Raw genomic sequence first — 27,590 nt, 5'->3', positions numbered from 1 at the left:
TCAACATCAAAGACTACAACCAAAATAGAGTACTCAATTGTTTCTGGATCATCGTTTTACGTAAGTTCCTACTAGTTTAGCAGAACCCCAAGAGATGATAACTTTCCCTCAAGGTTGGAATATATATTCAAGATAGCTATTTACTCATTCTAACAGGAAATAAAAGGACACGCTAGGGTTCTGACAAAGAAATGCTAAATTTATGTTATTTCTAAACAGAATGTTTTCTACAGCAAAGAGGGAAACGTACTTTCACGCGTTTGAATTGCGAGAAAGTAAAGAGTGTCTCAGAAATATTTTTGGTTTCAAAACTATTAAACTATTTGTATAAAGATAAATTTATTACCAAAAGAAAGCTTAAACATTAAATTTTTAATTGTGGAAAAGAGTATTGGACAAATGGTGACCATTCATGTTTTCACATTCAATTATTCTTGAACTAAAGTTTTCGATCACTCGCCGAAGCATTGCACGAGGAATAGCATTGATTTCATCTGTAATGCTTTGCTTCAAGTGGGGTGTATACCTTACTCTTAAGGTAACCCCATAAGAAAAAAAATCTGCTGGTGTCAAATCGGGACTTCTCGGTGGCCAGTTAATGTCCCCTCTGCGACTGATGACCCTTTCTGGGAACAACCTGTACAATAGATGATACAACCTGTACAATAGAACATACGACAGCATTTAGATGTCTTCTTAATGTCTTCTTTTGTGTCCCTCCCCCTAGTTACGTAAAACTTTGATCGTATCATTATTATATTAGAATTTGCAATCGAATTTGCAGATGTGAACAATACCAGACAGTGTAGTGTGTTCAGTGCACAGCGGGATGCACAAGTAGGCTACTACTTGACAAATTGTCTACGACTGTTTTCATTAAATTTTCTCTTGGACCCTACGTGGATGTAAGGACTACAGGATTTCAACTGCTTGCTTGATATTTTGTTTCAATTGATGAATATATCATTCCATAAAACATACAGAACAAGCATGGTGATGGTCAACTTGGTAGGTAATACTTATGAATTGAAGTGGAACGTGTGTTTTCTGAATATAAGACTATTCTAGCTGAAAACAGGAGTTTCAAGTTCGAAAATTTGAGACATCATATTGTTTTCAAATGCAATCATGATCTTGATCTGTAATGTATTGTGTTTCATTTAACGCAGAACCATATTAATTGGAAAAAAGTATGTGTAGCAATTGAGCATTCAGAATAATGCATATTCATTGTCTGGAATGTAATCTTTCATAGTTTGTAATATACAGCATTTATAAATTAAACATGTTTTTAAAGTTCATATTTAAGTGCATATTTTACACTTTTTAGTGCATATTTTGCGTTTTTTTTAGTGCATAACTGCCCGAGCCCTAATCATGAGTAATACGCCAGTTCCAAGGGCGGGAAAGAATTCTTAAAAACAAGAAATGCAAGACTGAATATTAAAATAGAAATAATCAAATTTTTAGCAAAGTTACCTTGAAAATTAAGAAACAATAGCCTCAATATACGAATTATATTATATTAGGCTATATACATTTTATGCTCAAGACAACCTCAAGAAAGAAGTATTTTACATATTCATTTCAAGTCTACCAACCATGAGATTATGACCACAGCAATATTTACAAGAACAATGCGCATATTGTCTTAATAAACTTATTTGTATTAATTCACCCATTGCATTCTTTCAATTTGCTTTATATCTTCTTGCTTGTCTCCTACTTGAATTCTTATTAGTTTTAGTTAAATTGGTTAAATATAATTGCAACATTAAATTAAAAATTACATTTTTGTGAATTTCCCTAATTTTTCACCCTAAACAAACTTCTGTAAAGTACCCCAACAATGGGAACCTTACTTTGAGGAATATTCTATGTACCACAATAAAATGTTTTATTATTGTAAACAAATTGTTCAAGTAAAGAGTAAAAGAAATGTCCTTGGAAACAGGATTTCCATTTTTTGTTTAGAATCGAGTATGATAAACAAACGTTTTGTTACATTTTTGTATTCAGTACTAAGAAACAACGAGGCAGCATGAAATTTTTCAATAATTGTGTACTTTGTTTATTAGGTGAGGAATATTGACTGAGATTTGACATCTGTGTACTAGTAAAATCCTTTTGTGTGTGAACTGAATTAAAAAAAAAAGGTCCTTGCAGCGCAAGTAAAAATGTTTACTAGATGAACAATGTCTTCAAAATACTCATCACAGAAGAAAGAAAAACAAATGAAGACCAGCAGTCCAATGACGGCAATGAAGAATATCGTTTCTGGAATTGAATCGTTTCTAAGTAAAACCATAAGTGAAGACATCATAGGAGGGTATTGTTGCAAAAGAGAAGGCAGAAGAAAATCGGACTAAGGAAGATTTTTTTTGCAGAAGCAGAAGGAAGATAAAAAGAACTTGGAAACATAGATTCAGAAGATGCAGTGTGTTAAAAGCTGCCCAAGAAAAATGTAGAGAAAATGCACGCTCAAAATATAGAATATAGATATATAATAATGAAGAAGCAGCAATATAAACCATTCGGCCTTGCAAAATTGAAAAAAAAACGGGAAGAACAGAAGAAACAAATAGCTCAGACATTCGCATCCAAAAAGTAGAACAATGGCATAAGAAAGTACCAGAAACAACTTTAAATTCATGAACACTTCTGGAGAAGTGTTAGTGAATTGGAACCGCCAATTTGATACATCTTTGGTCAGTACAGTGTGTTTTGTTTGGAATCTGCATGAAGATTTGTAAAATCCTAAGAATGTGACATTGGAGTTGCCCCCAAATATTTTTTTGTATCTTTTCGTGTCCATTATGCTAGTTATTTATGAAAATTTGTGAAATTATAATTCATGAAAACAGTCTACTGCTTTCTCAGCTGACGAATGGTGACTTAGGATTGACACGTGTGTACTGGAGAAATGCTTTCTTTGTGTGTAAATTTTATTTCCAAAAATAGTCTTTGTGGCGCAACAAATGTAAACAAAGTTTCATTTCTAGCTTTAATGTGTTTCTAAAGTGTATATAATTGAATATGATATTAAAAGTTTTGTGATAGTTTTGTATTCAGTTCTAAGAAGCAAGGAGGCAAGTGACGAATGGTGACTCGAAATTCACATGTATGCACTAGAGAATTGATTTTCTGTGTGTTGCTTTCAGATTGTTCTTCGTAGAGCAACAAAATTTTTAATAGATGAACAATTTCTTCAAAACAAGAAAACATTTTGTTATACTACAAAGTGTTGCGCAACAAAATGCTTACTAGTTGAACAATTTATTCAAAGGAAGGAAATTCTTTTTGTTGCACTACAAAGAATAATTTTACCAAAATAACAAGAGCAGAACAAGGTTTTTTTTCGATTATTTTCTTCAGAGTATACTTGGTTAAATGCAATTGTAGGTAATTTTAAGATTGTGTACAGCGAGATGTTAAACACAGTAAATGTCTTCCCCACGGCAGATGCAGCTCAATGGGTGAGATCCGTTGCTATCAGCCTCATGGGCGCCCCCGTCCCTTCCTCTATCTTCATGGGGAGGACAAGGAGGGTGAAACCCGTTGGAGGAACGTCATCTGCATAGTTCAGAGTAGACACAATTGGAGAGTTCTGCAACCTCTTTTGAGGCTCGAATCATCATTTGAGGCTCGTCGTAGCCTTTTATGATGTATATTTTGAGGGCACAGAGTTGGCAACACTGTGGGCCCTTACTGTAGCCTTTTATGAGGGGGGTCTATTGCCCCCTGTTTACATCTGGCAACACGGCCGTAGATCCTTTGACAGTGTTGTTAACCTACTGGGTTTTTCACTGTAAACTTTCATCAAAGGGCCTGAGGGGTCCATGTACTCTTTATGTCTGGCAACACTGTTGGGGGCCTAGTGTTGGCGACCTGTGGGTTTTTACTGTAGCTTTTTATGAGGGGGACCTATTGTCCCCTTTTTATATTTGGCAACTCTATTGGATGTTCCTCCTTTAAGGCTTGGGTTTTGCCAACCCATCCGAAGAAAATTCCACTATATGATTTTTCACTGGCTAAGCTAACCTACAAATAGGAATTGGCAACACTGACGAGGCTCGAATTATCATTTGAGGCTCGAATCATTATTTGAGGCTCGAATCATTATTTGAGGCTCAAAATCATCATTTGATGCTCGTCGGTGTTGCCAACCCACTCTACAAAAATTCCACTATATGATATTTTGAAGCCTTTTACGGTGTATGTTAACCTCACAAGCAGTGTTGCCAACTCGGGGCGAGGCGTAGCCTTTTATGGTGTATGTTAACCCCACCAGCAGTGTTTCCAACTCGTCGTAGCCTTTCACGGTATATAATTTTTTTAGCTTTTTGTGTGTGTGTGAGTGTACGTGTGCCCGAACAAAACGTAGCCTTTCACGATGTGCCTTTGATAATGTATGTTAACCTCACTGGCAGTGTTGCCAACTCGCTCTACAAAACACTAAACTCGCTGAAATGGCGCTCGCTGAAATGGCGCTCGCTGAAAATGGGCGCTCGGGGTCAGTTCTCGGAGAGAGGTTAACTTAACCTAATTTTTTTTTGTACGAAGCAAACATATGCTACTCCCTCCTTCCCCGGCATGCTTTATGTTTGCGTAGGGGGTAAAGAAAAAGGGCTTTGCTTTACCAACGCTGAAATTGGCTTGCTCGAAACGAATCGCTAAATATAAAATAAAATAACAATGCCTATGAACCTGTTTGGCTTCAGGAAGCAGGCTATGGAGGTATCCGCCCAAAGCGCACCATCGCCACCTGCAAGCTGGGACCTGTTACCCTCCCTATTATCTAAACTCAACGGTTTGTTGATTATACACTTGAATAGCATCCTGACCCAGTACGACGAGGATGTGGGCAAGACTTTCTAAATATTCAACAACTTGAATTATTACCAATTCCCCATCTCCGGCAAACTGCAGTTTGACATGAATCCCGAGAATAAAGGAGAGGCCAAAATTTCCTCCGGCAAGAACATCTATCGCATCAAACACGATAGGATGAACAGTACCACCACGTACGATGTATCTGCTGGCGATCGCCTGTACATAGAGCTCTTGGACGACTACGACAAACTCATCCCTTTTTTCATAGAAATGAAAATTAGCTATCCTATAATAAATAACAATAATGCCTAACGATATTTTTGGCCATACGAAACGCGACGACCATGGCGACGAGCTTCTCATGCTCGACGTCAGGGTCAAGAAGCTGCGAAGCGATCTGCAGGCCCTCCAGTCCACGCTCAACTCCAGCCTCCAGTCCGAGATAGCCAGCTTGCAGTCTCAGTGCTTGGACCCTGTACTCAAGATTGATGCAGAGCTAAAATCGCTGCTGCAAAAATACACCGACCTCGCGTCGATAGACAATCTCGACAAGCTGGCACTGAGTGTGGGCAATCTGCAGAACGAACTTCTGAAGCTGCAACAAACGCAAACCTCAGACGTTGAACAGCTGAAACAACGCTTGCAGGATCAAACAAGCAACATCCAGACCGAACTGCAAACTATCATCCAAAGCATTAAAACACAAGGCGACTACGATCGCGTGAACGCTAGTATTGCTAAATTGCGCGAACAGTTTCAATCTTTCGAAATCCCTACGTTGAAAAGCATCAAGGCTGAGCTTCAAACGGATGCTTTGCAGGCGGCCATCGACGAAGTAAAAACTAAACTCCAAACGCTGGAGGATTTTATCAACAATCTACCGTCGTCCAGCGAACTGAACGCCATTGCCCGTAGCGTGGCCAACATCAAACTCCAACTTGAGACCTACGAGGATTTCGGGAAGCTGCAAGGCACCATAACCCATATTGAGGATGCTCTTGCTGTCATTAGAAATGATCTGGCGAACGTTCACGATGAGCTGGAAACCAAACTGCCGGGCATCAGAGATACACTGGCCAATGTTCAACAGCAAATCGCCAAACTGGAAAATCTGAATGCAGAATCCGAGTTGTCTCATTTCCATCACTTGATCGACGACATACAGACTAAGTTGGAAACCCTGCAACAATCTACCCCAACCCAGGATGACATAACGCAACTGCAAGAAGGCATACGTGCTGCTGCCGATGCCTCCGAGTTGGACGCGGTGAAAAAAGCTTTGGAATCGCTCCAAAACACGGTGGCCACCCTGCCTACCTCTCAGGAACTGAAAAGCGTGAAGAGAACTCTCAACCGAATACTCAAATCCGACGACATCAAAAACATCCAATCCGAAATTGAATCGATACGGGGGTCTGTCGCGACTTTACCTACCAACCAGAACATCACCGAGCTGCATGAATTGTTTGCGGAAATTAGAACCCAGGTCCACGACCTTGTAATACAGAGCTCCAAGTTGACGCTTGTAGAAAGCCTGCAGCAGATTATTGCCAGCGTGAAAGAGCAAATTGGGAGTATCGAGGCAAGTCAGGAATCGACTATAGCTAATTTCAGCACCCAACTACATGACTTAAATGAAAAATTCAAGAGCCTTATTGTCGATGTAAAGATCAAACCAAACTACGACACTGTTGTTCATGCTATCGAGGAACACCTGGAATCGGTGAATGGCAGATTGGAGGATGTGGAGACTGAGGTTCGAACCAACGTAAACACTCTAAATGCCAGCATCGACAATCTCAAGTCTACGATTGTCATCGAACTGTACAGCATACCAAACAGAGAGTTCTCCTCCCCTTTCAATCCAGGTTACAAACTCTACATGTTGACTCCTGCAAAAGCCTATCATCAATTTTTCCTCGCTGGCACACTTCAGTTCGTCAAGGTTTCCTACTGGTCTTTGCCTCACGCAACCCACTACCCAATCATGACCGTGACGAACATTGGCGATGAGCCTAAAATAAGAGGAGTTGAGCTGGTCGATTTCACACACCCCGAAAGTCGCGAGACTGCCTATGCCGAAGATGCCACTCAAATTATCGACATAGAAATAGGTGACAAGCTGTACATAGAAAACCCAGCATTGTCTGCAGCCAGAAATCCCATCCAGGCTATATTCTTATTTTCGCGCCATGTCTAGGCAGGGTATCGTGAACGAGCTTCATAAACCTGCACGACGAAACTACAAACGACTGGCGGTGGTGACCAAAGGCGTGGATGACCTTTGGCAGGCTGACCTTGTGGAAATGAGTAGCGGCAACCTAAAAAATTTACATAAAATCAATAAAGGATACAAGTATCTTCTTACTGTTATAGATACATTTTCAAAATTTGCGTGGGCTTTGCCCCTCAAGGCTAAAACAGGTGTGTGCGTAATGGAAGCATTCAAAACTATTTTCAATGAAAGTGGCAGGCGACCTCGATTTCTTCAAACGGATAACGGAAAAGAATTTTACAACTCGATATTTCAACAGTTTGTTCAGAAGCAAAATATTCAACATTACTCGACTTTCAGTCACATCAAAGCCAGCGTAGTAGAACGTTTTAACCGTACTCTCAAAACACGCATGTGGAAACGATTTACGCTTCAAGGTAACCACAAGTGGGTAGACGTACTTCAGAAACTCGTAAACGACTATAATCACAGTTTGCATAGCACGATACGCATGAAGCCTGCCGATGTCAGCAAGTCTGATGAGGCACGACTGATCTCTACTGTTTATTGCCCCAAGTACCGGCCCACTAACAAAAAACCGAAATTCAAAATTGGAGACCAAGTAAGAATTAGTAAATTTAAGCGCATGTTTGAAAAAGTCTTTACCAAAAACTGGAGTACAGAACTTTTCACCGTTGCTCGATTGTTACCCGGTAACCGTCACACGTATATAATAAAAGATAATCGCGACGAAATTTTGAAAGGGCGATTCTACGAGGAGGAACTCTCCAAAACAAAATACCCCAATACGTATCTTATCGAAAAAGTATTACGTAGAAAAGGTGACAAACTGTTGGTGAAATGGTTGGGACTCGAGGAAAAAAGTTGGATCGACGCAAACGAAGTGATTGTGTAACAGGTGCTTGGGATGTGGAGAGACGACTGCCAGATTTTCCCTCGGAGTGTCAGGCTAGGAAAAACGGCGAATTGTTGCCGGACAACATTCGCAGCCTTATTGTCGGACCTTCAGGGTGTGGGAAAACAACTTTACTTATTGATAATTTTCTTCTTGCTCCCGACTGGTTAGATTGGAAGAACAGGCACTTGTATGTTTTTTTCCAAAAGTTTGGAGCAAGCAAAATATCAACAGCTGACAAAACTGTACGAAGGGCTGAGCATAGCTACCTTTGCCTCCGAAGTAATGCCACTAGACTGCTGCCATGAAAATTCGGTGGTGGTCTTCGACGATGTGATTTTGGAGAACCAGAACGAGATTCGCAATTTTTTTACTCAGGGGCGGCACAGAGGCATAGACTGCTTCTACCTTGCTCAGACCTTCTCCAAAATTCCCAAGCAGCTTCTCCGAGACAATGCTAATTTTATTTGCTTGTTTCGTCAAGACCACACCAATTTAAAACACGCCTACGATGATTATGTAGGCGGGGACATGAACTTCAATCAGTTTTCTAAATTTTGCTCTTCATGCTGGAACCAAGATGATTTCGGATTTGCCACAATAGACATGACGAGGAAACCTAATAACGGAAAGTACAGAAACAAAATTAACAATTTTCTAAACGTTGCGACGTTACAAGAAACGTCTTGACGTATTATAAATAACAAATGATGAAACGCAAACTCGCAGACGACAACCTGAAGCTGCGCGACTACCTGGCCAAACGCTTCAGGGGTTGGAAATCAGAGAATCGCGGAATTTACGAAGAGAAAAAGCGACAGGACCAACCTATCATCGATGCTATAAGTGGACTAGGTAAAGACATCAAAGATGTTACCGAGCAAAACAAAGATTTAATCAACGAGCTCGTGCCACTTGCTGCTCGAAATTATGCTGTGCCTACACCGATATCCAGTATTCACACTACCCCGTTCGAACTTGGAGCTGCACCTCTGAGACGTCAGGTTCTAGGCAGTACCTTTTCGGACAAGGTAGTTGAATTAGGTCCGTTGGCGAGAGATTACCTGAGCACCGGGAAATTTGAAAAGGACGAGGTGTTTGGATTGTACCCCTCTGTGGAACCTAACGAGGGTGTGGTTTGGAAAATTGGGAAATCGAAAGTCACGTTCGAAGGTGACGACGTGAAAATTAATTTGGGCGAGAAGAACAGCTGGACTAGGTATCCTGGCACTGTGGGCCTGTGGGAACTTATCACCAAAAAGCAACCTAAAGATTATACAGACGAGGATTACCAAAGTTACACAGAAATTTTAATCATGACGGATGCCCTGTACCAAAACATCGATGCAACACAGAATCGCGTAAAATCAAGCAGTGGAGAAAAATACAGGAACCTCATCAAGCCAATATGGAACCAAATTAAAACTGGCAGCGGTGTCAAACTCTACAATACCCTACCTAAAGAGTTTGTTTGGGTAGACGACGTAAGAAAGCTTGTAGATCGATTGCTGGTTATCGCAGGTGAAGAGAATGCAGGTAATCGCAACTTTCACAACGAGAAGGTGGGCATCATGGACATGATTAGCACCAAGCTTAGCAACTTCATTGTCAACGACAACAAAGGTATAGGTTACCTTATCAAAATCATCAACACCCTGCCTCCCAAATTCTGGAATGTGGCCGAGGGTCGAGGTCTCGTGAACGACATCATCAACAAGCTACCCTTCGAGATGCACCTGCCAGGTTACCAGTACTGCGGACCGGGTACCAAACTCGAACGACGACTGGAGAGAGGAGACAAGGGAGTGAACCCATTGAACGCAGCATGCAAGGATCACGACATTGCTTACAATACTCACACTGATCTCGACACGCGTCACGATGCAGACAGAATGTTGGAGCATGCTGCGTTCGGGAGACTTGTTAGCAGAGACGCCTCGCTGGGTGAACGGGTTGCAGCATTGGGTACGACCATTGCCATGAACACAAAACAAAAATTGGGGTGGGGGCTGTAATTAAATAACACACGGATTACAGAGAGAAAAATTTAGCAAAAAAAATGTCTACGCATATAACAGACTTACCAACTGAAGTGTTATGCAAAATATTTACATTTACCTTCGACGATAGTCACAAGAATATTAAAAAGCTTATTGATTTAGTTAAAATAACACCACAATTTCGCTTGCCCTGTGAAATGCTACTTCTGGATCATCTGAGAAAAATAAGCAGTGTGAAATCTTCTTCTTCTCCCTATGCTTTTTTTCGGGCTGCTGATGAAAAATTGGCTGATATGATGGACGAACTTCACGAGTGGAGACAGGGGAGGAGACGATATACAGACGACTGGTACGCTTCAAATGCAGAAACCAGTAGGATCATCGATCACCTCATCGCATTAGGCAATGCCGAAACTTTTTTCTATAAATAACACACTGTAAAAAAATCTACGAGACCAAAAAAAAATGTTTCTTCGATATGAGTGAAAAAATTAGTGACGTCCAGGCATTAAAACAAATGCTAAATTTGTCAGTCGAATATATAAAAATTCAAGAATTGGAAGTGGACAAACCTTACGCAATAACTTCCGGTTCAATTGTTGCAACCCAGTATGGTCCCAAAGTACGTCTGTTGCTCAACGGACAATACAGTCTATTTTTACCAGATCGATACGCTAGCATGTTATCCGACGAGAAGCTATCTATTTTAATCGAGAGTAAAACTCGAATCGTGTACAAGGGGACAAAAGAACTTCTTGGTAAGAAAACAAAGCACATAATAGAATTTGTTTAACGGTTGCGTAGTATATATAAATAATATGCCGTAAAAAAATTATACGAGAGGGAAACAAAAAATCTCGGAACATATATAAAATAACATATCGTAAAAAAAAAAAATACATCATGAAGCCCAAGGGCGTCGTGTACCAGATACCATATTCGAATCTGAAAACGCTGGGTGCCCTCGATGGGTTACTCACCAAGAAACAACTCGAGAAGAAACGTCCATGCTTGTCCAAAGGACACGGAATGAAATTGCTGCTCAGCACTCCACAATTGAAAAAGTTGCAGCATTCGCGGAAGCAGCAGAAGATTGGAGGTTTCATATTCAGCATTCCGGCCATCTTGGCAGCTTTGGGTGCAGTGGGCAGCTTGGCTGGAGGCAGTGCCGCTATCGCCAAAACCGTCATCGATGCAAAGAAGAACAAGGCCGAGCTGGAAGAACAGAAACGTCACAACCTGGCTATGGAGAAGAAGGGGAAAGGTGTGACCAAAAAGCAAAAAAGCAACCTCGATGCTTTGAAGAAATATAAAAAAAAGAAAAAGCCCTGTCCAACTTCGATATTGAATCTCTGATCGAACTGTTGGGAATAAGGAACTTCAGGGGTGTTTTCATGTCCGATTCTCTACCCTCTGCTGTGAAGAAAAAGGAGTATGGCGTGGTCAACCTGGACAGTTACAAAAATCCTGGTACACATTGGATATGCTACCTCAAAATTAACGATAACAATGCATTTGTTTTCGATTCGTTCGGTGGCACACCGCCTGCCAGGTTGGTGAAGTATCTCAGTGTTGCCAACCTCTACTACAATGACAAACGCATCCAGGGTTTCACCGATGTTAACTGCGGCCACCTATGCCTTTCTGTTCTCGCATACATGTCTAAAATAAATAACCCGTCGGTGGAACATTTTCAGAAAGCATTGTGGTACCTAAAACACCATGGGAGTGTTCCATCTCACCAGCGAGACTTCGGTCTTGAAACTCGCGTTGCATGACGACATCATCTATCCTAAATCTATTGCTCTTCGTGCATTCTACAGCATGTACCTAATACCCAATGTCACGGAGCACAATAACAAAATTACTGTTGGAAATGAAAAAATAGTTATCACGCCAGGACAGTACAATCTGTCTACCTTGCAAGCCCAATTGCCAAGAAATATACTGCTATCTCAAAATTCTGTAACTCACAGAGTTGAAATTGTGTCTGCTACGGAAACAGTAGACCTAGGCACTGTTGGAGAGCTTCTGGGATTCGAGAACAACACAAAGCTCGAACCTGGCATCAAGCACATCGGTGCCAACATTCCTAAATTTCTAGCCATCGAGACTCTGAACATACATTGCAATGTGGCAGAAGGCATGATCACCAAATCCTCGGATGGTATCCCAGGCAGCCACAAGCAAACAGGTATCATCGCTACGTTCAAACCAAACTCTGAATTCATGGAACCGATTATCTACACACCCTCACCACCGATATACTTCCCTATATCTCGTAATCGCATAGACAACATAGAATTGGCAGTGACAAACGAAAAAAATGAGGTGGTGAATTTTGCCGGAGCTACTACCACCGCCGTCGTGGAGATTAACGTATAATAAATAACAATCATGGAGCAAATCGAAAGTTACGAGTTGCAATCTTTCCCACCCAATCGCCGCACGTTCGCCAATTTGAACGAGCCGAACAGGGAGATCGAATACGATGTGGACGTTGGGGATGGGTTCATTCACCCTCACAGAGCTGATTTGTATATCAAGTTTGATGTGGTGAAGAGAGACAACGGCGAAGCATTCCACGCCAATGCAAATTTAAGACTTGTGGACAATTTTGTGCCGCATCTGTTCTCGCAAGTGGAAGTTAGAAAGCATGGCACCGTCATCGATAGGGTTGACTACCCTGGGATTACTTCTACAGCTGTGGGAACACTGAAACTCTCCAAGACCGATGCAGCATACTACCAGGCAGGGGGATTCGAAGCAGATACAAAAATCAAAACTCGAAGCCACACAATACTGTTTCCCATGCGCTTGCTTCCAGGCTTCTTCTCCGACTACACGGAGATTATGTGGAAGGGTGGCTTGCGCGTCACTTTTCGCAGAAGCGCCAACGACAACGATGTGCTGATGCGTTACAGCACCTTGGGTGCAGACGGTGCAGCACTTGCCAACACACTACCCGACGCAGCCAAGTGCGTCATCCAGTTCATGGAGCTGCGCATGCCTGTGGTGGAATACGAATCTAACTACGGTCTCAAGTACAAAGCCGACATTTTGAAGAACCCCCAAGTACCCATCCAATTTTACGGTTACCAGTGTGTGCAGAAACCTGCTTCCGGCAGCCATTTTGAATTTGATGTTACTACGCAGTTCAACAGCATCCGGTACGATATGCCTGAGTTTGCGGTCGTGCTCTTCCAGACGGGGAAAGATAATAACCAAGAGAAAGATTCTAGCCAGTTTGATAATTGCAAAATTAAGAATGTTTACCTCAAAAATGGAAGGAATGAAGTTTTTCCACGCGAGAATTATAACTTAAACATTACGAACAACGATTACCTGAAACTTTACGAGGCGTACACAGCTTACAAGAGAGTGACCTCCGGCAATGTGGACGTGTACTACAACCCCGACGAGTTCATAGCTCGCAGACCCATGTTTGTCATCAACACATCTAAAAGAAAACAGGTGGTTGTTAACGATCGTACCAACATCAAGATTGTATGCGAGTTCCACGACGCCTTGCCTGCAGATACTCTGTGCAGTGTCATTCTTATTGCAGAGAAAACATTTGTGTATGACGTCAAGAATGAAAGAGTGACTGAACAGTTTTAAATAAATAAAAAAAATAGCACACAATAAGAAATGTGGAATTTTATATATATAAGTACAAATTGCAATTAGCAGTTTCCAGAAGTTTAATTTTGCTGTGCCATGCATGCATGTAATCGAGGAAGTGGAAGTAAATTAAAATTGTTTTTTTTTTCTTTTCGCATTGCCTATTACTTTTTGTTACACTCTGGGCAGGCCTTACTAGTTTGGAGGCGATAGTGGCCCCACGGAAGTGTATGGACCCCACATTCAAGAATACACCTCTTGTCGTCGTGTGCATCCAGAGCAACTTTCCTGACAATATTAGTTGTAAGCACATGATCGACGCTTTGGATACGATGCTCTTTTTGTAGAAGAGGCGATTTTGTTCTGAGGCACTCGAGGTAATCCTCAAACTTGAGGTGCTCCCAAACCACTTGCCTGCTTACACCCTTTGCCTTTTTTGTTACACTCTGGGCAGGCCTTACTAGTTTGGAGGCGATAGTGGCCCCACGGAAGTGTATGGACCCCACATTCAAGAATACACCTCTTGTCGTCGTGTGCATCCAGAGCAACTTTCCTGACAATATTAGTTGTAAGCACATGATCGACGCTTTGGATACGATGCTCTTTTTGTAGAAGAGGCGATTTTGTTCTGAGGCACTCGAGGTAATCCTCAAACTTGAGGTGATCCCGAACCACTTGCCTGCTTACACCCTTTGCCTTTTTTGTTACAGAACCCTCAGCCCGGATCGCATAGGCTTTGGCACGAAGTCCAGCAAACTCCACAATCACATTCCCGTCTTTCTCGTCCTTGAGTTTGCCGGGCTCTTTTTTGTTTCGGGGCAGGATGCCGTACTGGTTCGGCTGGGGATAGCCTGATGTGTCGAAGAGCTTGACAAGAGCTGGAACTTTCGCTATATCACCATACGCATCGGCCGTGCGAACATGGTACACCAAGCTGTCTGTGTCTGTGTAGAGGAGCGAGATATTGTGGTTGTAGTGTGCACGTAGTATGTCGTAATATGTCTCGAACATGCACAACTTGCTCAGATCCAAAACTGCAGCTCCCACATAGATGGGCTTGTTGAGTAGCACCTCGCCCCGGTTCATGTGAATCAGAGACATCTGTTCGTTGTAAATTGTTCGAGACCTGAACAGCGGGCTTGCAACAAGTCGACGACACTGTGTTTTCTTCGTCACCAACCTCACATCAACGCGATTTCGCACATTCTCCATGGTCTTCCCAAATACTGCATTGTTCATTAATTTGAAAAAATCGCGATCAAGTTCCGAAGTGGCAGCAGTGCGATGTTTGGTGTTCAGTTTAATGTACGGCTTCAACCATGGAGACTGCCTGAACAAGAGCACGTGGTAAACTGCTTTGACCGAGACCCCTTGCTGCATTAACCACTGGAGGTTCCGGTAGTGTAGCACATAACGCTTTTTGGGCTCCAAGTCCATGACGAGCTTCGGTTGATCCGAGCCAGGTGGACACTTGAATTCCGGAGCAGGCGAAAGGTCACAGAATGTATCCTGCAGCTTCTCGGGGAAGTCAAGGTCCACCTCGGCAAAAAACCCAAACTTGTCGCACTCTTTTTCGATGTCGTGGTATAAAGGATCAACCCACTCAAACTGTCCTGTTGGGAGTGGCTGCATCATGGAGTGCCCGTAAAGATTATTCACATCAGTGTACATGATGTAGCTTGATGGTTGGTAGGGGTCGTAACCAGTGGCCATGTGGTGATTGTTGGCGTGTGCGAAGCGTTGCGACACTTGGACCATGCCGCCCCGGATAGCTCTCTCGATGAAAAGCATGATATCAATATCGGAGATAAGTGAAAGTTTAATTTTAGTCAGCAGGAGCATGGCCGACCATGCCAGTCCAGGAAGGCTGTAAAAATATACAGGGTCCAGGTTGTAAATGTTTATTGCAGTCGCCCGAAACGCCTGGAACACATCGGCAAGAAGCGTCACATCAAGCTTCAGGTATGCATCGTGGTAATCACCAAAAGTTCGGCAACCCAACTTGACCCACATAGACTGAGCATGCTTGTACTCCTCGTCGGTAATACCTGAACCTCTCAGCTGGCTGTAGAACTTATCCTGGGGAGGCAGCAACTCTTCTTCGAACTTGGAAGTGTCGGTGACGTATTCGTAGGGGTAGACCCCTTTACGTCTGATGAGTGCGACATCTAAGTTCGGGAAATTTGATGTGGTAATGGCTAGTTGGTCGTCTCTGAGCTTCCCAGCAAGAGCATCCAGGCTTGCCTGGAGGAACCTTAGAGAGTCGAGGAACCGAAGCTCGATGCTCCTGCTTTTTGAGTCGGGGATCGGCACCCACTTGCTGACGCTAATATAACGCTCCTCGTTTTGTGCCAGGACATTGATTCTTGCATTGTCGTACCCTAGATGTGTGACCAAGTGATGGAAATCATATCCCGAGCCATTGTGAAAAAAAACCGGTATGAAGCGCGGGTCCCTGGCTCTCAAGTTACACCTGTTGCACCACGGGCCAATGTAGCTTCCGGTCCCATAATGGTCATGGTGGTGGACATTTTTGTTATCGTCATTGAAGACTGAGTTGCAAACAGGACAATTTAGAGCCATTTCGTGCTGATGCTTGTCTTCCGGAGACAGAGGCAGCATGGGCTTGAGGGCCAACAGCACCTTCCCTATCTTGATGCCTTCCTGTTGCATTCTCTCCACGAAGTGTTTGACCGGGTCGGGACCGCGATACACATAGGGCTCGGAGGCAATATGTTGGTCTCGCCACACCACAACATAGGAGTAACTCGAGGCCTCGTGGATTTGGAAAGGAATAGTAGAGGATGTTTCGGGGTTGGGATGGCAGTTAGACAGAGGTTCAAGAAAGGCCTCGAAGTCTGCTACAATATAGGCAGGATGCTTCACCATAGCACTGTGCATGCGAAAACACTCTACTGCACCAGGTTCGGGCAGGATAGTTCGTGCAGGCTTGTTGGTACCACAGTAGAGCATGTGGCGAGCTAGCTTCTCAGCAGCAATGTTGGGTCCTCGAGAGTGTTTGAATTTATAATGGTTTCGGTTGTCGAAAGTAGACAAGCACCTGCGACACACCACGATATGACCATTATGTCTATTTTTCTGATTTGAAACAAGTCTGGAAAGAGAGCGAATAAGCGTATAATGGTGGCAGGTGTTATTCTTGATAAGAAGAAGGTCAATTTGCTGTGCACTATCATCATCTACATCACTTACCCGAATAGGGTAGACGATGTTTGCCTCGGTGAGACCGTAAACATTGATGGCTAATTGTAGGCCCAACAAGTCACGAGCACGAACCTCAAACTTGCAAATATGCGAGACTTCTACAGGGTAGGCAATCTCGGCCATTGCATCCTCCAGTTCCGACTCATACTGCTTGTAGTGTGCAACACGGTGTGGACTGTTTTCCCGAGGTATAGGGTGCAATGCTGCCAGCACCGACCAGAGGAAGCATTTGGTGTCTTTGTTCTGAATATTCAGAACAGCTTTCCTTGCTTCAACCTCGGGTGGCAGGGCAATATAGCTAGACCCTGCCAGTGGCAGGAACTTGTTAAGTGTCAGACAAAGTTCGTGGGGGTCGCCACACAGCGAACCGCCCGAGCCTTTAGCCTGATGCTCCTCGTGCTTTGCCACAAGTTCCTCGACAAACTTGTCGTAGATGCTGTCGAGGTCAGTGACATCTGCCTGATGCAGTGTTTTTGCTTTTGTGGCATGGAAGAATTTATATATTTTATCAGACGGTTTCTTATACTTGCAGCATAGCACAGCATAGAATTTAGTGGAGTATGTGGCCAATGCATCGTTGAGGATGGATATTATCTTAGCTCGCTCGCTCCCCAGAAAACTACGCACATCGCAGAAGCTGTCTGATGTTATGTCAAAGTCTTCTAATAAATGCTCAAACGCAAACCGGTCTGCTTTCTTCGCCAGCTTGACGCGTTTGGCAGGTGGCGATGCATCGAGGGAGGTTACTTCTACCTTTCGCTTGGAAGGTTGCGGTAGAGATGTTCCAGTGCTCTTGCAAGTAAGCTGGTGTCGCTTGAAGTTGGCAATAGTAATATTTTTTTCACACTTAGAGCACAGTTTGGTCGCACATATTCGCTTTTCCGGCACACAAGTACGACAGTGTCTTTGAAAATTTTTACTTGACACAGCAGTTTGGCACGTAGGGCAATTTTTTACAGAACGCATAATGCAGAGATTTTTTGGGGGTATGTTATTTAATACCCAATGCTGTGCAATACAAAATATAATTGTTAACTTTTTTTTAAAAAAAAATCTATTTTTAAAATATTCTCTATGACCTTACTTGGGTTTTTCCGCTAAATTATATGCTTCTAGTCTCCTATACTTTGGTGGAGCCCGTTCAGGTTCTATCCCTCGCTATGTGGGTTCCTCTGCCAATCCAGCAAAGGTGAGAAATTAGCGCTGTGCTCCGGCTTATATAGATTTAGACAGCCAATAGAAATCTTGCTTACTTAAACTAATCAGAAAACACCACATATAAATTATTAGCCAATCAAAATTTCTGTTTTTTTACTCGAGACACTAAGCCAATCAGAAAACAACACGACTGATATGACATCATTATATTACGTAATAACTTGTTGCTACACACTACAGCTTACAGGTTGGCAAAATCTGATATGAAAGCAGATAATACGCTTAAGTCTTATTTATATATAATTTTCACGAGCGTACAATATTGTCAACAGTATCATATTTGAGCAGGTCGCTTGTCACCTAAACACTACAGCTTACAGGTTGGCAAAATCTGATATGAAAGCAGATAATACGCTTAAGTCTTATTTATATATAATTTTCACGAGCATACAATATTGTCAACAGTATCATATTTGAGCAGGTCGCTTGTCACCTAAACACTACAGCTTACAGGTTGGCAAAATCTGATATGAAAGCAGATAATACGCTTAAGTTTTATTTATATATAATTTTCACGGGCGTACAATATTGTCAACAGTATCATATTTGAGCAGGTCGCTTGTCACCTAAACACTACAGCTTACAGGTTGGCAAAATCTGATATGAAAGCAGATAATACGCTTAAGTCTTATTTATATATAATTTTCACGGGCATACAATATTGTTAAGAGCGTCAGTTTCCGTAGAGCTCTTTTTTTCCATCTTCCCTGTATACAGTGAAGCTGTAGAAGACACAATTAGCTAACCTAGCATACAACATACCTTCCTAATTAATATGGATATTGTCACACATTCCTCTTATTTTATACTGTTGTAAATGGAAAGGATTATGTACGGTAAATGTTTTGTACATTATAGGGAAAAAATGCAAAATATCCCCCAATTTTAATTCGATCCACCTCTGAATCGATTTTTTACATATCTCACGCCGGCACATATGTTGTTCTATTTTGCTTCTTTTACTTGCCTTGCTTAATTAACTCTCGCTAATTAGCATTTTTTTGGAAGAAGTCAACTAGAACAACATATGGCGGTATGAGAAATATGCAAATTAAAGAATATTTTAGTAATATAAGGGCCCTAGCAATTAGCTTCGTCGACTAAGAGTACTCTTTTAAACGTCTTCAGCTAGATCGTATTACTAAGCGAAGACATTCAAAATGTTTGGGTGTTGAAAAAGTTTGACCTACTTTTTATTTCTATTGTTTGCTAATAGATGGCGCTGATAGTACCTCCTCTCTCTCTCTCCCCTCTTCTCCTCTCCCCCTCTTTCTTCTCCTCCTCTGCTGTATGACAAATAGCACAAACATAAAATCAAGATTTTGGAGAGCAAAACATAAAATTTGCATGCATCTGATGTCGAACTAGGAACTTTATCTTTCGGGGAGTCAACATTATTTTTTTACTCAGTCGTCATATAACATGAACACACGCAAACATTCACATGTGCTTTTATTATTTTGTGTTCGGTAAGTACAAGTATATTCTTACATAAATTATTGTTTAATTTAATAAATTGTAAACTCGGAGCCTGCTATACTAACACTCCTTCTGTGTTTTATTATACTATTGAAAGCGAATATTGCGTGCATACGGAAATAACACAGAAAAAAAAAAGCGGATGGAAGCAATTTAAAATCAGTGGAGCAAGGTTAGTATTACGAGAACGTAAAAACATGTGCTTTCATTCAACTTCGAAAAATAAGAATAAATGTGTGCATACAGAACACATATGCTTTCTTTTCACAGTTGTAAAATCATATAAATTGTACATGAAGTAAGTTACGGGAAGGCTTTTTCTTTTATGTCTGTGTATATGTATGTTGTACAATTAGGTACAAGTATTGTACAATTAGGTACAAATTGTTGTACAATTATTTCTCCCAGTTGCCTAGTTGGAGTCGGGGGCATAACACTGGTACTATTTGTACTCACAGTGCTTACTCATGTATTTTGTTTAATATTTTATTTCAAATTCACTGTCAGAAACTAGTGTTGCCAGTTCCTGGATGTAGGTTTACCTACTCTGTTGGTTGTCACTGTCAAGCTTCCAGTATTCGTACAGCATAAAAAGCTAAAAATTATACACCGTGAAAGGCTACGACGAGTTGGAAACACTGCTGGTGGGGTTAACATACACCATAAAAGGCTACGCCTCGCCCCGAGTTGGCAACACTGCTTGTGAGGTTAACATACACCGTAAAAAGCTTCAAAATATCATATAGTGGAATTTTTGTAGAGTGGGTTGGCAACACCGACGAGCATCAAATGATGATTTTGAGCCTCAAATAATGATTCGAGCCTCAAATAATGATTCGAGCCTCAAATGATAATTCGAGCCTCGTCAGTGTTGCCAATTCCTATTTGTAGGTTAGCTTAGCCAGTGAAAAATCATATAGTGGAATTTTCTTCGGATGGGTTGGCAAAACCCAAGCCTTAAAGGAGGAACATCCAATAGAGTTGCCAAATATAAAAAGGGGACAATAGGTCCCCCTCATAAAAAGCTACAGTAAAAACCCACAGGTCGCCAACACTAGGCCCCCAACAGTGTTGCCAGACATAAAGAGTACATGGACCCCTCAGGCCCTTTGATGAAAGTTTACAGTGAAAAACCCAGTAGGTTAACAACACTGTCAAAGGATCTACGGCAGTGTTGCCAGATGTAAACAGGGGGCAATAGACCCCCCTCATAAAAGGCTACAGTAAGGGCCCACAGTGTTGCCAACTCTGTGCCCTCAAAATATACATCATAAAAGGCTACGACGAGCCTCAAATGATGATTCGAGCCTCAAAAGAGGTTGCAGAACTCTCCAATTGTGTCTACTGTTCAGGGCTACGTTTTCCAGGATATAGATGTTCGCCTCTTGGAGGATGCGGTGAGTGGGGAATAACTTTGCCTGTCCGTAGTCGATAGAGGGGACGTCTATTCCAACCCCCACTACTTTTCTCTTTACGAACCACCGTGCTGCTTCTGGGGATACACCTGAAACAACAGATAGTTTTATTAGTTTGTTATAATGTTTTTTTTTAAGTGAAGAGTCGCGGGGCTCTAATCTGTATGGCGTCTGACTGCCACGCGGAGACCGTGTCCGATTCCCTGGTTGAATGATCTAAGGTCGGAATTTTTTCGGGCCTGGAGTCCACCCGGCCTGAAATAAATGGGTACCTGGGGGTGGAGTAAAGGCGGTCGAAGCGTGGTGCTGATCACATCACCTTTAAAATTTGCCGAAATCGAGAATGTGTGGAACCCTAGCTTTACATCCCCTATATGTGTCTCCATGGCATGGTGCTGTATGCACGGGGTACTTTATCTTTGTACGGGTCAAGAAAATGGGGGGAAAAATTTAATACCATAAATAAATTTATGTTTGTATTTAAACAGAATATCCAAAGCGAAAACTGCATTATGTCAATGTTTGCTGTAAAATAAAGGAACCAGATTATATTTTCATGCTAAACCATTTAATCCAAAAATATAATTAGTAACACGATTGTAACAATTGCCAAAAATAGCTTTTAGTGAGACGTCAAAAAATGATAATATCACAATGAAATAATTATGCATTTGTACACCTGCATGAAATGAAAAAAAATAATGAAAAACAAATGTGGCTCAAGTAGAAGAGTGTCACCAAGGATACAATAATAATAAGGTAATGCAAAGGTAAAGTTCCCCGGGCATATAGCACCGTGGTATATAAAAAGTGTGTTAATAAACTAATCACTTATTTATCGATTCCTCTAAGCGGAACACGCTATACGATTTTTTCACTTATGTAGGATAATTTATCCACAAATAATCCCACGTCCACTTCTTTTGTGTGCAGATAAGTTACGAACAAGAAACTTCGAATTGGATCACATTCTCATATAATTTTCAACTTAACTTACGACTAAATTCTTGAACAATTGATAATAAGGAAGCAAATGTATAATAATTATTATACAGGGTGTTTTACTCGCTTTCGGTCCCTGATTTTCCCTTGGACGCAATTCAGTGAAATTTGACACGGACATACATTGGTGCATGAGAAGCACGGTTGCAGAAGGATAGTGTGGCAACGCTAGTCTCTACTGCAATGCATGTGACGTCTACGCCTGAGCGAACTAATACCTTCCGTAACATGGAGGGGCATGCCCAGGCATGCTGATGTGGTTGCCACTTTAGACACACGCTACGAGGTCATCGTGCTTCTCGTACATCAAAGCAGGTCCATATCAAATTTCACTGAATTACGTTCAATAGTTTGAAAGTTGCAATGGAAAATCACGGGCCGAGAGCGAGTGAGACACCATGCATAAATCATCCATTGGTACTACATCCTGTGTTGTTTTAAGGAATGAAACTATGTTGGTTCGAAGCAGGTTTTGTTCTCTGCTTATTGACGTCATTATTTCAAGTGATTGTCATCAGAATGTGTGATACAAGCCGAATTAAAATGGTGGTGGACAATTCGCCTACTGTTTCTTTCGTCGTTGGGTGTACAAAATATTAAGTATGTTCTTACCAGGGAAATGAGCAAAGCTGGCGTTGTTACTGAAGGTACCGAAGTATCTTGCCCTGTTCCAGTAATACTGGGCCCATCCGAAGTCTATCAGAACGGCCGATCCTTCTGGAACCTCTCCGTTCTCGTCCTCCCACTCTTCCAGGTCCTTCACCCTCAATTGGTAGTCTCTGTTGGTTTCACTGTGCGACGCCACGTCGACCAAAACCCCTGGAAAGAAGAGAAATCATTTGTAGCACCGTAATTAAGGCAAACAACTACAGATGGCGCAATAAGCGTTGACAATATTTAAAACCAAAACTAGTTTTCTAGTTGCACTTAGAATTAAAAGAAGTTTGCGCAAATTTGCGAAATCATTGCAGAAGTTATTTTACCTCTCAATTTCTTTACTTTGAAAGCCGAAGAGCCAATTGTTAAATGAAATGTTTTTGCAGTCATGAAGAACCCAATTCGATTCAGGGTCATTCCATGTTAATTCACTCAGGCCATGTCACCCACCGACACGAATTTCAATTAAATTTTGTACACTTGTAGCTTTGACCCAGATAAGAAACCGTAGTATTTTTTTCTTCTCTCGGCCCTATACTTTTACAGTTGCAGGAGGTCCAAGTTTCCAGGATTTGCTGACATATGTAGCTCCTGGTTCTTCGATTCAGGAGTGTAGTGCATTAAAAAAAAAATTATATTTCGGCATGCTTCATGAAATATTTTCTGTACGGCAATCAAAGTGTGCAGAATAAAATGAAAAATGCCCGAAGACTTACATGTTATCCCCATTGTCACAAAAAAATATTTTGCATAAATAAAACATGTTTCTCACTGTGAAAACAACAAATTGCATTTGTGAATATTTTGGTCAAAGGCGGTCCTTTCAACTTGTCTGTTTTCGTGTTTCACTAAATCTCGAAGTGTGTTCTAAGATATTATGGGAAAAAGTTGTGGGATTTTGATGGCCTGTGTATAAAATTTATGTTAATTTCTGAAACTCACTTGAATTATAAACACTTATATTGCACATTACCAAGACTTTTCTTAATTTACTGTAGTAACTATCAACATGTTACAACGATTATATTTATGACTATTACACGAAACTAACTACATGAATGTTTATGCTAAAACATATATTTAGAAGATTAACATACATTTGTATACAGGTTGGGCCAATAGTTTGGAACTACTTCTTTAAAACACAGACGAGCTGATATAAAAAAATCCAATGTTGCAAAATATGGTGTGGGTGAGGAGTGAAACCATCCAGGTCAATCTACCAAGATGGCCGCCATTTTGAAAGCCGCCATTTGGAGTCAACTTCATTTTATTAAATGAGAAGGTGGTCATGTAGTAAATATATCAAAATTAACTAGAATATGGCGAGAATCATGATGGTGAGCTCAGTTTTATCGTAACTTGGTCATTTTGTGTCGTGTACGAATAGTTTGGTACCATCCCTATAAAAGACAGACGTACTTATACAAATCAATCCAATGTCGCAAAACTTGATATGGGTGAGGGGATAAAACCACATGGTACATTTTTATGTCTTGTGTGTATGTGTGTTCATCACCAAATGCCGCACAGAATTACATTAATCGCTTACCTTTGACAATCAGTCGATCAAGAGGAATATCCCCAACCTTCCAACCAGTCTTCGATAAGTGGTAGGGGGCGTCCAAATGAGTTCCTCCGTGTTCTCCGGCGCAGAAGTCATTTCCGGCATACCTGCAATTAGTATACACATGGGATACAGTCAGCGAATTCAGTAGTATTGTCACTTATACGGCGCAATTTTGATACATTCATTCTAAAGTTTTGTAAAATTAATTAAGAAAGTTAAAACTTTCACTAAGAAGGATTCACGACTAATTACACGTTCTTTGTGAGTGTTTCTTCATCAATTTCATTATATCACTCATCCACATCGTCGCGATTAACCAAAAGTGGCAGAAAAGCGACGCCAAATAGCAAGAATCATGTTTAATCAGAAAGAAATTGCCCCTGTTAAGGAAATAGGATGAATGATGATTAGATGGCAATGATGAAAGAATACTTCAAGGAACATAAAGGCAGGACTCGAACCCGAGACTTACGGAATCGAACCTGAGACTCTTTGAATAGAAGGCGATATAGTTTTTCAGTAATTTCGATTCTCCCCAGTCACTCCAGCCTAATGCTAGGATGGTACCTTCATTAACGACCACAGGCGTTTTCTTTCGGTTACTTGACACAATTTCCAACCATTATATCGCGTTGCTACAACTAGGGCTGAGCCAATACCGAGGGTATCAGCATCGGTGAGTATCGGTTGATTTTCTTTTACCGATACCATCCGATACCAAAGTTTTTCAGTGACTAGATGAGCGGGCAAAGGCAACAGTTCGTCGCAACATTTGTCCCTTTTAAAAGTTCGTTCACCCTTCCTTGTGGCAGATTGGGAGACCAGCACAGTAAGTTCCATAGATTTTCCTAGAAACACTGGATAAAACACCACCCTCCTGGGAAGCAGATAGCAAGATCAAAGGCATGGGCAAGTGAAAGTTGAACCCAAACTTGACTATGAAGGCATGTAACTGCTTAGTTAACGCTGAGAGACATAAACCATTCATTGCCAATTCTTGCTTGAAGCTCGTGGTGGTAAGATAGGTGGATGTTCTTAACCCCCTGCCACACTAATGCTGGGTCAGGTAGGTGCGGAGTTCTTGGAAAAGAGGGATGAAGGTCACTGTGAAATTTGCAGTTTTATTTATGTTCAAGCGCGAAGGGGAATCAGCAATTTATACTTATCCTCACATATTTTGAACGCACATATTTTGAAAACAAAAAGTCTTTGGACACTTGCCATTCTTGTCCATATTTTCTGCAAAAAACACAATCATTTAATATTTTGTTGGATTTCCTTTGGCACGAATCACTGCCCGGAGCCTGTCTGATACAGATTTAACCAGATCTGCAGTAATCTGAGGTGAAATGGCGTTCCATTCTTCCTGCGATACTAATTTTAGGTCGGATTTGTTGGATAAGTTTCTTTTTCTTATCTGATTCTCTAATACACTCAATTAATTTTGTATGGGGGTCAGATCTGGGGATTGAGGGGGTGTGTGAAGTTATTTTGGGGTGTTATATAACAGCAACACTTTTGTATTAAGGGCGGTATGCTTAGGATCGTTGTCCTGTTGAAACAAGTAATCATTACCCAAGTTCATTTGAGCCGCACTAGCGCTCAAATTATTCTTCAATATATCAATGTCCATGTACTGGTCCATCGTCCCCTCTATGAAATGCAACTTGTCGACCCCGGCAGCACTCATACAACCCCTTACTAAGAGTGAACCGCCACCGTGTTTGACAGTTGGGATTAAGATTCGCGGCTCCAACTCTGTATTTCTTTGCCGCCATACCATAAGTCTACCATCCGACCCAAATAAGTTGAATTTGCTTTCGTCAGAAAAAAATGTCCTTGTTCCAGAAGTCTGCATCGTAATTGCTGTGGTGTAGGGCATATTCGAGGCGCTCCTTTCTGTTTATTGCACTATCCCAAAATTTCTTTCTTGCCACGCGTCCATGGTAGGCATTTCCTCTGCATACGTTACGAATTGTACTGAAGGAAACTTGGTTACCTCGGTCTAGTTCGCAAAATAAACCGTTCGTCTTGCACAGAAAGCACTCTTGGTCGTCCACAGCTCGGCTTATTTTCTACTGTTTTTCTTTAGCCAAAGCGATCTATGATCACGTGCATTGTTGATTTAGGAATTCCGGACAAGCGTGATATTTCCCTTAACGATTTGCACTGGTTGTGTAGCCAGATAACTTGCAAACGGTGAACTCTCTCCTTCCGGGACCCATGTTGCACTATCATGTTCAATGAGGCGGAGCTACTGCCAGTACTGAGACTTTCGAACTGACAGCTGTGAGCACAGAGGTTGAATGGGTCAGTGGTACGTGTATGGCAGTCCAGCTTTATTGATCGTGTTTCACAGAGGTCCTTTTTAATGTTTTTTACTAAGTGTCCAAAGACTTTCCGTGCCCATAATTTGTGGCATTTTTGTTATGATTGTTCATGGATTGTTTATGTTTTGATATTTTTATTTCGTTGTTGTGCCAAGAAAGAAAGAATTTGAGGTAGAACCATTGCCCTTTTATCCCGCTCACCTACCATCATGCACAACGCCAAGAGGATCCATTATTAACGTAACTACAGCAGTGTCCAAACACTTTTTACACTCACTGTATGTAAAATTATAGATGCTGTTGTGAAAAGTCGTTTTGGGTGCTGTATTCACTTCCGCAGAGCCTTCGGGCTGTTCTGATACACGGTAAAGTAACACGCTAAGGTAACAGACGTACTTTACTTCACAATAACACATTTTCGCGAGCTAAAATCAACTGAACACGTTCATTAACAACAAAATCTTCATAAAGTATGCAAATGTTTCACCTTTTCCAGGGGGTACAGAGGGTCAAGGGTACCAAAAGTGGCACAAAAGCTAAACTAAATTAATCAAACTTGAAAACTTCACTCACCAACTCCCGTCCGGACGGTACTCTTTTCTCATCCTCGTGAACTCAAACCCAGGATAGCCGAACCAGTACTGGGAGGAAGCATTGAACGGGTGGGTCAAATCCACTTGAAAGCCTGCATCGGAGAACGACAAGCAGCAGAGCACCACGCACACAAAGCACCACTCTGAATACATCCTTGGTTCACTCTGTGCACCTTCCCAGCGAAAGATATACTCGAGCACTGTCTTCGTCTGGCCTTGATTTCTTGTTATATTGGCGCACTTTCTTTCCCAGGTTCGATTGACTTCCGAGTTTCCCCTCAAGACAGATCCCCCCGTTGGACTATTTTCATATCCACATTCGCATTGTGTTCAGGGTTAGCAAAATCACTTATGATTTGTTTGTTTTCACATGCCGTCCATGAATACTGTTTGCGAAAGTTCGCGAAAATGCTTAAATCGTATATCTTAACACGTGGTGGTAATTTTCCGCCAGAAAGGTCAACAGTAATTGTTCGTTTAAGTAACGTTAACTGCCAGTCGTTTCTAATTACA

At 41.6% G+C, this 27,590-nt stretch overlaps 1 protein-coding gene across 1 annotated transcript; it reads right to left on the bottom strand.

Annotated features, from left to right (window-relative positions):
• Nucleotides 1–3,469: 3,469 nt before the first annotated feature.
• LOC145996209 (isatin hydrolase-like) lies at nucleotides 3,470–27,340 on the bottom strand. The gene is made up of 4 exons (XM_083132643.1): nucleotides 27,058–27,340; nucleotides 24,137–24,258; nucleotides 22,540–22,746; nucleotides 3,470–3,573 (listed from the first exon to the last, which is right to left on the bottom strand). The coding sequence occupies exons 1-4, from the start codon at nucleotides 27,228–27,230 to the stop codon at nucleotides 3,470–3,472; spliced, it is 606 nt and encodes a 201-aa protein (XP_082988769.1). The 5' UTR covers nucleotides 27,231–27,340.
• Between the last annotated feature and the right edge of the window lie 250 nt (nucleotides 27,341–27,590).

Source organism: Lepisma saccharinum, chromosome 1 (assembly GCF_977018435.1).
Source record: "Lepisma saccharinum chromosome 1, izLepSacc3.1, whole genome shotgun sequence".
NCBI lineage: Eukaryota > Metazoa > Arthropoda > Insecta > Zygentoma > Lepismatidae > Lepisma > Lepisma saccharinum.
This window is presented reverse-complemented; position numbering and strand designations above follow the sequence as displayed.